This window comes from Ricinus communis, chromosome 5 (genome assembly GCF_019578655.1).
Source record: "Ricinus communis isolate WT05 ecotype wild-type chromosome 5, ASM1957865v1, whole genome shotgun sequence".
NCBI lineage: Eukaryota > Viridiplantae > Streptophyta > Magnoliopsida > Malpighiales > Euphorbiaceae > Ricinus > Ricinus communis.
In genome coordinates, this window is record NC_063260.1 from 7,478,573 (window position 1) to 7,491,350 (window position 12,778).

The window sequence follows — 12,778 nt, forward strand, 5'->3', positions numbered from 1 at the left end:
TTTAGAAGTGATATTGATATTTCAAGTATATGATGCGAGTTCGGATTTCTGATAACATGACGAAATTAATCTTTGTTTTTGACAAACTTGTAAATAATTTGTTAAACATAATTAATCTTTAAAATCAAACTCAGTAAATATAAACTAAAAAGAAGGACATCAAAATTATAGCATATTAAAATTACATAATCCTAATATTATTAATTACATCATATTTATAAAATTATTATATAATAAATTAAAATTAAAAAATAATAAAAATATATTAAATCACTTGAATTGATTATGTTAATGAAGTATTATAATAATAAATATATGAATTAATGTATGTAAATAAATAAAATTAAAAATATTTTAATTCTTTATCTTTCTTTATCTATTATCTTCAGTTTCTATAAAAGTTTGTATTGAACTTTTTGACTTTTTTCATAGATATATATAGGATGATATAATCAATTATTTATAAAATTAAAAATGAATATGAATTTATGATAGAATTAAAATTGAATTAGATTAGTTATTAATTTTTTATTATTATTATATATTTTAATTAAAATTAGTATTAGATAAATTAATTAACCACCGAGTTAATAAAATTTAATTAGACAACTATTATTATTATTATTATTATTATTATTATTATTATTATTATTATTACTATTATTATTTTGTGTTTCCATAATAAAGCTATAATAATATATTAATACTCAGTTTTTATTGATAATGCATTTAGCTTCTTTAATGAACTTCTTTTACTATTAATTTATGTTATAGATCTATGGTATCATCTTGACATACTTGTTTTATTTTTATTATAATAAATTATAAATATTTATAAGTTTACATGTAAAAATTATATAAATTGTCTTTATAAAATATTATTTCTTTATTGTTGTTGTTATTCTAGTATGTTATTTTAATTTTTACTTATCATATTAATATTAAAATATAGTTAACATGCTATTATTTATGATTAAAAATTATTATATAATCAAAAATCTAATTTATTAATTAATATAATATTAAAATAAATATTTAAAAATATTAAAAATTTAGTTAATATGCTATATTTAAAATTAAAATATAATATTTTAATATAGTTAGAATTTTAAAATTATTAATTAAAAATATTATATATATGTTATGAAATTAAACTGATGAATGGCTAAATTAATTGAATTAACTATAAAAGTTAGTAAAATATTTTTAGTAAATTTATCTAATTATTGATATATCAACAATCACAATATATGTGTTTATATTTGTTTCTTTTTCAGAGCACGAATCTATATATATAAATTTATGAGATGTAAAATTTTTGATATGAATGTTTTATTTTTAATATATAAGATTTTTATTTTGACATTTGATACATCAAATTAACGCTTATATGTAATTTTTATAACTTTTTCTATTAATTTATTAATTAATAAGTAATATATCTAATTAAATACTTACTACAATCATAACAAATAATATATTAATTAATAAATAGTTTCGTAATTGGATAATTTTACTAATTCTATCATAATAAAGAATATATTATTATATTTTAATATTATATTAACTAACTAATTAATAAGTCATATTTCTAATTGATCACTGATTCTAATAATAAGAAATAATATATTATATTAACTAATAAATAGATTTCTAATCATATAATAATATACTAATTTTATACTAAGAAATAACATATTAATTATATTTTAATATTAGATTAATTAATAATAATTAAATAGTAATTTTAATTTTAAAAATAACATCTTAAATTATATTTTTAATATTTTATTTAATAATAAATTATATTTTTAATTATAATAAAATTTTTAATTTTACAAATAATAATATAATTATATTGATAGTATTAATTTATATAATATTAAAATTAATTATTAAATATCTTTAAAATAATTTTTATTATTTCAACAATAAAAAATAGCATACTAATTTTATTCTAAAAAAATAGCATATTAATTATATTATAATATTATATTAACTAATAAATTAATTTTTTAATTAGATAATAATTCTAGTCTTAGAAAATAATATTTAAATAATATTTTTAATATTATATTCAACAATAAATTAATTTTTAGTTATATAATAATTTTTAGCCTTAAAAAATATTTATATCAGTTATAGTATCAAGTCATATAATACTAAAATTAATTTAAAAGCTTTTAAAATAATTGTATATTATTGTATCAATAAAATTTAAAAATTAGAAAATTAAATAAATATTTTAAAATAATTATTTTACTATTATTTTTTAAATATTATAAATAAATAAATATTAAAAATTTTATTAAATTTTATTTATCAACGTAATTTTATAATAATCGAAATAATAATATGAGTCATGCAATGCACGAGTAAACGACTAGTTAATATTAAATATTAAAATTTTTTATGTTATATATATCAATATAATTTTATAATTAAAATAATAATAATGATCATAAAACATACGGATAAACACATAATGTATTATAACTTCGTTAACAAAATGAAAATGCATCGAGCATTCTAGCTCAATTCTCTAAATTACTTAATTAATTATAGCAAAGTTTATATTAAAATAATCTATAATGAGAAAGTATTTGCAACTTAGTGTCCTCGTCGTCATTATTTTATTTTGTCACTTTAAACGCTCTCAAACCCTAAAAACACAAACACGCAAGTATAATTTTCTTCACTTTTTTCTACTTTTCATCAAAATTAAGAGCCTTTTTCTTATATATATCTTGTTTATATGTTACCTTTTACGGGCTATAAGGTGTCATATACTTTTTATTTAATGCGATGAATTTATTGTTAGAAAGAGGATAAAATAAATAAATAAAATTATTAATTTATTAATATATATATATATCTAAAATTAATTTAGAGCGTATCAGACTGCATGTTTAAAATTTAAACTTAAAATCTTAATTAAATTAGAATAAATCTTACACATTTTTGGATTAAAACCATTAATTCATAACATAGAAACACCATACCTGTAATTAAAGCAATACGTCAGACTCGATCCAATGCACTCTACCAAAGCCTTTTGTTCTTTGTTCTTTTAACAAGCACCCTACTGAATCTTTGAAGCTGACATTTTCTTCGTTTGCCCTTTGAATCCATATAGAATAAGTTTTCTTTGACCTGAAGATTGATTATTCGTCAAATCTTAGATTTGACAAAGTATATTATATAATCTCATAGTTAGACTTTTTTTATTTGCTAAATAAAATAAAATCTCGGCGTCCTTAATTACATTTATATTTTTATGTCATCAAATAAGATTCTTTTCTTTTTCTATTTTTTGTAATCATTATATACGGTCTGACCTATGAATCCTTTTATGGATCAATTGGTGCATCATAAGTCTCAATGGGTTAGTCTGACAATTTAAATGAATCATCACTTCTTTACAACTAGTACATGAAGTATTTATGCAAATACTCTTTTCACTTATAAAAATTAGAAAACTTATATCACCGATGTATTAATAATTAATTAGATAATTAATGGAATTTTAATGACATCCATTGAATTATAGCCTAACACGGCCGCACATCTAATAATTAGTTTAAAGAACAAACACAAACCTAAATAAAAAATAAAAATAGTTAATGTGCGCAGACATTTTACCAAATCTTTGTATGAAATGAAATTCATTTTTCTATATAAAAGGCTCAAATTTCGCTATACCTTTTAACAATATATATTAATATATAAAATGCAGTCGATAAGTTATAAACAAATTGATATTTTTATCTTCCCAAATTAAATTATTGAATGTCGTAAAGTAGCTGAAGAAAACAACAAAACAACTTGTTTGAATAAAAGAAAATTCATACATTTTTATATAGCCAATATTTTTGATTAGATTTTCCATTCCATTCAACAGCTTTCTTTTAATATCTAATAATACGACAAAAAATTAAAGTTTACAATAATTATTGTTGTTAATAAACAAATAATTTACTGGTAGAAGCTGTTGTGACACTCATCGCAAATTAAACTAGTCTGCAGAAATATCCATGCAACATCCTAATAAAGCACGAGTGAAAATTTGTTATATATTTATGAATATAAGTTAGACAAGTTTGAATTTCTACCAACAAAAAATAATCGTAATATATATATATATATATATATATATATAGTTTGTCGTTTAGAGAGGAATCTTTGAGCCAACGGCACGTGCTGGTGGGTGGCACGTGGAAAGATAGTTTCTAATAATGGAAACTGAAACTTGGAAAATTCTTTGGTCCGAGTCTAATTTGACCCGGAGCGGGAACAGAAGATGCAGTCAGCTTCAAACTTTCTGTTTTCCTTTTGCTAGCCATTTTCTTAAAGAATGTGCCATTTTCTTTAATTATCAGGGAAATTCGTACAAGAATAATTACACACCACATTTTCAATATTTTTAATCCCTATTTTCCTTTTGTTCTGAAAAAACTTTACCTTATAGTCCCAGATATTCAAATAATACACAAAGACAATAATTTAATCTTTTTGTTATTAAACAACTTTACTGTTAGTGTAACATTTGTTTTTTCACAGTCCGATGTTGACGTGTCGTAGTAATTTTTTGATTTACTGATAGCCTTCACTAATAGTTATAGTCATGATATTTGCTAAAGGAGTTAGATGTAGCATTTTAAAGTTGCAAGGATGAAAGTGTTAAATGCGCTGAGATTTAAGGATAAGGTAATTTGTCCAATAATATAAAGAATAAAAATGTAGATGGCGGCGTTTTAATAAATATCAAATATTATATGAAAAGAAAACCTTCTGCATCAGGATTTCTGAGTGCATTAAAGACTAAAAACTTTGATAACAGCACGAAAATATTACCATGCATTTCAATTATAACATATAAGTTTTTATTCAAAGTACTGATTTTAGTAATTATATATATACAGACACATTTATAAATCCCTTTCTGTAGATAATAAGTAAAAAGAAAATTAAATTTCAAATAAGAAAAAAATGCTTCATTTAAAATATGTATGGCTCTGACTAATTAATTCATTTTAGATGAGGCAAGGTTTACATTCATATGACAAACTCTAAATATATTAATATCTTTCTACCAAGTAGTAATCATGAGAATGATATCCATAAATAATATTTATTAAAATAAGGCCGCAAATGTTCATAAGATGAGAACGATTGGCCACAAGTGGCTATATATCATTTTCATTCAACCAATAAGCTCACTATCTTTATAAATATTTTATTAATTGTGCTGATTAGATATTAAACAAGATAATTAGACATAAAATCTTACCCAAAATCTTGGCTTTATACTAAACATCTTGAATTTAATCGCTAACAACTCTTTTTCATGATTAAAATTTAACACAGAATCAAATGGAGTTGTAATATGAACTCTAAATATGCGGCGATAAGTTAGAAACCATAGAAATATATAATTATTATTGAAACATTACCCGCAAATTGAGCTTTTGAAACATCACCTACGAACTTGAGTTTTTTTTTCTGGATTTGGAGGGTTGCTTCCACATGATGCCTTAATACAATAGGGTCCAATAGAAAATTAGTCCAAATCTACTTAAAAAATACTAAAAATTGATTTGGTATTAATTGATTCTAACAATCTTGATTTATTTTCGACTGATTTATGTGCTTAATTAATTTTAATTTTATTATTTCTGTACTCAGTGGGTAGATTTTGAGCATATCAAACCTGTAAATAAAATCTAACTAAATTCAAATTTTTATTATTTTATTATTTTAAAAAAGTAACCGAATTAAACTGAACCGAATGTGAATATATTAAATATATTATTAAATCGAACTCTAAATTTTACATTCAAATTCAACATAGTTGGACTCGACTGGGTTCGACGTGAGTTGATTACATCCCTAAATTATAATTAGATGTAGATTATATTAAAATCAAGAATTTATCAGGCAAAATCCAAATTTATAATGGGGAAAGAAGAAAGGGTATAAAGAAAGAGAGTGTCATTGTAATAGGAGTAACCTTCCGTGAAGGTGACAAAAAGAAGGCAGGCAACTTGAGAAAGAAAAGAGAAGAGAGAAGAGAGGAGAGGGTGGGTGTAGTTGCGGGAGTGGCCCCACGTGGCATATTGTTTAATGGGAGATTGACTTTTATGGAGACTTATCCACAAATTTACGATGTGTCTAGAGCCGATGTATCCTTATTGCTTCCAACAACATTTCGCTTTCTTCGCTTCCTTTTTTTTTTCTCCGTCAGGCTTCCCGATTATATCCTTGGCTTTCTCAATCAAAAATACTTTTTGATTTTTTATTATTTTTTATAAGGATTTTAATCTAAACCCTACATCACGCCAATATCACATATATACTTTGCCTAGATATCATAGTCTATTTTACTTATGATATTAAGTTTATTAGTTTAGATTTTAAGAAACATACAACAGAATTCCAAGGTGTTCTATCTCTATCCACGTCTCTACCCTGATTCTATATAATATCCATACATTCAATAAAATCTTTTTATAGTAATTTATTTCAGACCAAATAAAATTTATAACTATAAAAATATTATAATTTAATAAAAATATAAGTACTAGAATTTTTTATTTAGATTTAATATTTAATATTATTTAAAAAATAATGAATGCCAGAGATAAAATATGTAAATATTTCCTTATATTACATAAATAACATTGATGAGACAAAACTATAGAGAAATATTTTTTTAGAGTAGAATATAAAATATTTATAATTTATTATAATAGATATTTTATCTCTATTTATAACTGGTCTAAACTGAGACCATAAATTTTTTATTATGATATAGAATATCGCTATATAAGAGTTTTACTGTATATTAAATTCTGAGATCTAAAAATAATTCTAATTTGTATTAATATTTTAATATATAAAATTTTTAGTTTACATGTGTACTTGTTTTTACTGTATAGAGTTTAAATATAGAATTTAAATTTATATATAATTTTATAATTATTATTAATTTATTATTTAATAAATTATATTTTTATTTAAATGATGATTCTAATAATATTTTAAATTTGATGTTATATTAACTAATAAATTAATTTTTGATAAGATAATAATTCTAATTCTAGAATATAATATTTTAAATTATATTTTTGATATTTTATAAACTAATAAGTTAGGTTTTTTATAATTTTTATTTTAAAAATAGTAAATATTAAATATATTATTAATATTAGTTATATATATATTATAAATCAATTAATAAACATTTTTAGAAATATTTATACTGTTGTTATAATTAAATTTAAAATGTAAATTTTCTGAAACTAACATTTAAAAGTATTTAATTAATTATTATATCTTAAGATATTATAAATAATTATAAAATATTTATAAACAATAATACAGTCGAGCCATATAATGCGTAGATAAAGCATTAATTTAGTTAAATTTAGATTTTCTGTACAAGGGGAGTTTTGCCATTTGCTTTCAATTTTTAACACTTTTTACTTTTAATTATAATTTCTTTATTACTACTTTCGAAATATGATTTTTTTAGAGAAATATAATAAAAAATGCTAAAGTAAATTGGGAAATACAAATATAAGAAATAAAAAATTTTAAATAAAAATTGAAATCTCAAAAGTTGGTACTCCACAATAATATCAAATTAATCTTAAGTTATATTGCTTTTTCAAACTTTAAATCCAATATAATAGTTTATCCACACGTTGTGAAACTGTTGTTATAATTATTTACAAACATATAAATAAGTTTATAAATAACATTTAATTATTTATCACATTTTTAATATCTTATAAATATTGTAATATTTTAATATTTTATAATTATTTTTTACATTCTTAGAAAATTATTTTAAGCCATTAATAAAAAATCTTATATTTTAAAATTTTATTAATGTAATAAATATGAAATATCTTGAAATTTTTATGAAGAGATTTATTAATTATATACAAAATTGATAGTGCAAATATTATTATAGAGATCTCTTATCTTTTATTGTAGAGATCTCAATAGTGATGGTTTAATAATATATTAACTGTTTTAAAAAAAATAATTAAGAATTTATAAATGAAAATACTGCTTTTAATCATGAGTTAGTCCACTTATCAATTGAGTTAACAATATGAGAATAAAGATGAAAATGCAACTTTCATATTGTTACTTACTAATTATTAACACTCATAGTAAGTATTTTCTTCTTCTAATTGTGTGAGAACAAACATGAACAATGCTGCAATTAACTAAAGTCTTCAAGGTTCCATTCTTTTCAAAGTGTTATTATTAAACTTGAAACAAAATGGTTAACCAAAGTAGTTTATAAACAACATCTAACTTAAAATGAACAAACTTGATTTCGACTTTTAATTAGATATTCAATGGGATACTTTTTTGGAGTGTATAAATAAATAACTCAAATAAATTCTTAACTTATTTATTTAGTAATTTAGAAGATGTATGACAAAATTTCAGCGAATAATAAAACACTATTTTAAAAAGTTTTAATGTTGATGCATATTTGATATATTAACTCAGATTTTTTATTAAATTAGAATAGATCGTCACCGTTTTATTTACGCACTCTTTATTTAATAATTTTATTTTTATATTTTTTTTAAAAATTAACCTAATTTAACCCATTAATCTAAAAGTACCCTTTTTTTCTTTCTCAATCTAATTAAAATCTTCCACCCCGTGAGATAATGCTAGAAGGTGATGGTGTGATTCTATTAGAGAAAAGAAAAGGCCTAAACTTCAAGATTAGTAATTAAAGGAAGAAAATAAATAAGAAATAATCGGCGATCAAAGTTAGAGATAGAGAGCATAGACAAAAGAAAGAAAACAAACAACAAATTGCTGCCCTCAGACTCATGACGTCACTAACATTTCCCTTTCAACAGCAGTGGAGAGTGTACATCAAAATACAACATCAACAAATTGCACCAATTTTGGCACGTGTTTTTTTAAACAAATGAAACTTCAAGGCAACCCCCAGTCACAAATAATATAAATAATTAAAAAACAAGGCCCACCTTTTAATTTAATAACAAGTGCATGCACCATTTCCCCTATAAATGCCTCCAGAATATCCACTCAGCCAGAGAAAAAAAAAAGAAAAAGAAAAAGAAACAACAAAAGAAAACACATACCTTCAGGAAAGAGATCTCCATCTTCTCTTCAATCTTTCAAGAAATATGATGTGCGAACAGGCCACAGGCGACAGTAATTATGCTGCTATTGAATCGGTTCGCAGGCACTTACTGGAAGGAGGAGAATCGATCATGTCATCTTTTAGTAGTAATATTAGTAATACGACTCCTGCTGTTGCTACTACTGGTCCAAAACCAGTGTATTGCAGGAGCTCAAGCTTTAGCAGCTTGTACCCTTGTCTTTCAGAAAATTGGGGTGATTTACCTCTCAAAGCCGACGATTATGAAGATATGCTTCTTTACGGTGTCCTCCGCGACGCTCTCACCGTTGGCTGGGTCCCACAAGACAATTTTCCCCTTGTCAAATCAGAACCACTAGACAATTTCCCTCTCTCTTCTCTTCCTCTTCCTCCGCCGATGCCCGAGGAGATTTTTACACCTCCTCCGGTGGTAACTGCTCAACCGTCTCCGCCGGTGGCTTCTCCGGCCGTGGCGAAAGGGAAGCATTATAGAGGAGTTAGGCAGAGGCCGTGGGGGAAGTTTGCGGCGGAGATTCGTGATCCGGCGAAGAACGGAGCGAGGGTTTGGTTAGGAACATTCGAGACGGCTGAAGATGCGGCTTTGGCTTATGATAGAGCGGCTTATAGAATGCGTGGGTCCAGAGCTTTATTGAATTTTCCTTTGAGAGTTAATAATGGTGAGCCTGACCCTGTGAGAGTCACTTCCAAAAGGTCCTCACCCGAACCCTCTTCTTCTTCTTCGGAGAGTGGCTCGCCCAAGCGGCGAAAGAAGGCCGCTGTTTCAGTCAAGGCTCAAGCTGGAGTGCAATTGGGGAATGTTGCTAGATGCCAACAAGTGGCTAATGGCACACATGGTGAGCAGCAATTGGTTAGCCAATAACAATGCAAGTTAAAAAAGAAAAGTTTTGAAGTTATTGAGGGAGGGAAAATGTCAAAAAAAAAAAAAAAAAAGAAAGGAAAGAGAGTTTTAATTTGGTTTGTGAATATATAAGATTTGGTGTTTGTTTAATGGGTTTGTCCTTTTCCTGAATGCAAATAGTTTATTCTTTATCTTGGGTACATCATTTGTCATCTTATTCAAGCACATTTATTGTCATTTAATTAGTTCTGAAAAAATACATCTTATACTACATTCTCTAATTTATTAAAAAAAGTTAACTACTTACAAGAGCCGAACCAAATAATTTTTTGCAAGTTTAAAACACATCTCTAAGGACAAGATTATTTCTATTATTGATAAAAAGAATTTATTGAATTCATGTTAGGTTGTAGTTTAATATGTTGTTTGTCATGGCAATGTAAGATGTAATTAAGTAATTTATGCCATCAAACTTGGACTACAACCATTTATTTCTCTTGAAAATACACATGGGTCTCTTAAAGCTAATCACTAAGATCATATTGGCAGAAACTTGGGTGAAAAAGACAAAATTCAAAGCTTAAAAAGAAGAATTTTCAGCACTTTAATGCATAATTTTATAAAAGGATGATTGGACTGTTCATACCCTGTAACCTTGACTGCAGCCATGGTTTCTTCCTTTTAATTTTGCGGCAGATTGGATTTTCAGTAACAAGTTTGAATAGTGTTAATCTTATATAATGAACTTTTTAAATTAAGATACAGTAACAAGTAGACAATTCCGTCTTCCTTTTGAAAATTATTATAAGTGATGCAATCTTTATCCATTATTAATTGAAGCCAACAATAACAATTGTAACTGTCAATTTAGCCCACATTTCCTCACTCAATTTGTTAGGTTTCGATATTCCAATGAATGATGAGTAGAGTTTGGAATTAGAATATGTTAACGTTTGCAGATGAATCGAATATACTATTTAATCACATGGCTTATTTGTCGAAAGTTTCGAGTAATCACGGCGTACAAATGTATGTCACAGAAAAAACTATCCACTAGTTTAATTTATGAAAAAAAGTATTGATTCTCAGATCAGATGGGACCCCTCAGATTTGGCCTAAAGTTATTTAGTTGCTCATAATGGAAGTGTCATAATTACTATTCTCATTTATTTAAAATAGAAAAGAATTATCACACTTCTTAATATTAATATAAATTTATTACTTTATGACCAATATAAATAGTTAAGAGCATTTCAATGATTTTTTTTTTTTTCATTTTAGAGAGAATCATGTCTAAAAAATATCTTTAAATGTATTTAAACACAGAAAGTAAAGAAAGAATTATTTAAGTTCAATAATTTTTTTATATTTATTTCTATATTATATTTCCTTTATAAATATTGATGGTCTCATTTTTTTCATTTTTTTTCTCTTTTGATTTTTATTATTAAATATTTATAAAATTTCTAATGCATTTATTAAAACTAAAATAAAGAATGAAATTTGTAGAGAGTCAAACCAACTCTTTATTTTATATTTAAAAAATAAAAAAATTTAATAAAATCTTATTTTATAGAATGAGCTTTTATAATATAGAATTCGACATATATAAAATTTGTATTAAAAATACTCTAACTACCTTTATTGAGTAATTCATAATTTATAGGACCTTTAACAAATATAAGTGACTCGTTACTCTTATTATATAATCCAATATGTATTTTCAATTAGTAAATAAAATCAATTAATTGGAAAGCTTGTTCATATGTTCACCGAATCCGCCAATTTGGCATTACCAAAATATCAATGTATATGTATCACACTTTTTATTTAGGAATAAGAGCCAGACAGGCCCCTAAAGTATGAGCTGGGGGCTACTTAAGCACTTATTGTTTCTTTTTTGTTCTCAGTAGCCCTTTTTGCTTCAAAAATCAGCACATTGAAAGCCTTCTATTAGTTAAAGCTTAAACAGACGTCGACTTTGCTTAAATGGACTAATAGGATTCACATCATTTAATGAGTAATGCAGACGTGTACTCTTTAGCTCCCACCATGGCAATACAAGAGCAACAATTCAAGCTAAATCTCAATGCTGAACTACCACCTACATTATAGGTCTCAACTTCGGCAAAGTCGTAAACAGCCTTTCCTAATCATTGCAAGTCATAATATTCTTCAAATCCCAAACAACTATCAACAATATCAAAAATTTACAATTGCAATTTCAATGTACATAAAAGAATTCTTTTTTTTTTTTTTTTCTGATTCTTGAATATTGCCGTCAAACTAAGTGTCCTTTCATGGTTAATTTATATCCCTACTTTAGTTACTATGCTTTTTGTTTAAGCCAAATAGTGGCATTTTTGAAAGATAGATTTTATATAATTCAAACTATAGTATTTTTTGAAGGAATGAATCCTGCGTAAGTCAAAAAAAAAAAAAAAATCACACTTTATTTAGAGGAAGTTGGCCAAGAGTACATGTCAGCATCGGACTCATCAAATGATGTGGATCCCATTAGTCCACGAAAGCAAAATAGACGTCTATTTGAGCTTTCACTGACACTAACAGAAGGGCTTCAATGTTCTGATTTGAAACAGAAAAGGGGTTACGTGGAACCAAAAAAGATGATAAGTGCTTAAGTATTCCCCGGCCCATACTTGAGGGGCCTGTGGGGCACTATTTTGTTATTATAATATAGTTTAGATCGAGGCTGGAGGTCTACAGTACACCAAACCAGCAACCAAGTCGCG

General features: G+C 24.9%; 1 protein-coding gene across 1 annotated transcript; it reads left to right on the top strand.

The window, feature by feature from the left end:
- Positions 1 to 9,081: 9,081 nt before the first annotated feature.
- LOC8277470 (ethylene-responsive transcription factor 2) lies at positions 9,082 to 10,225 on the top strand. The gene has a single exon (XM_002532315.4). The coding sequence runs from the start codon at positions 9,192 to 9,194 to the stop codon at positions 10,044 to 10,046; it is 855 nt and encodes a 284-aa protein (XP_002532361.3). The 5' UTR covers positions 9,082 to 9,191; the 3' UTR covers positions 10,047 to 10,225.
- The last annotated feature ends 2,553 nt before the right edge of the window (positions 10,226 to 12,778 follow it).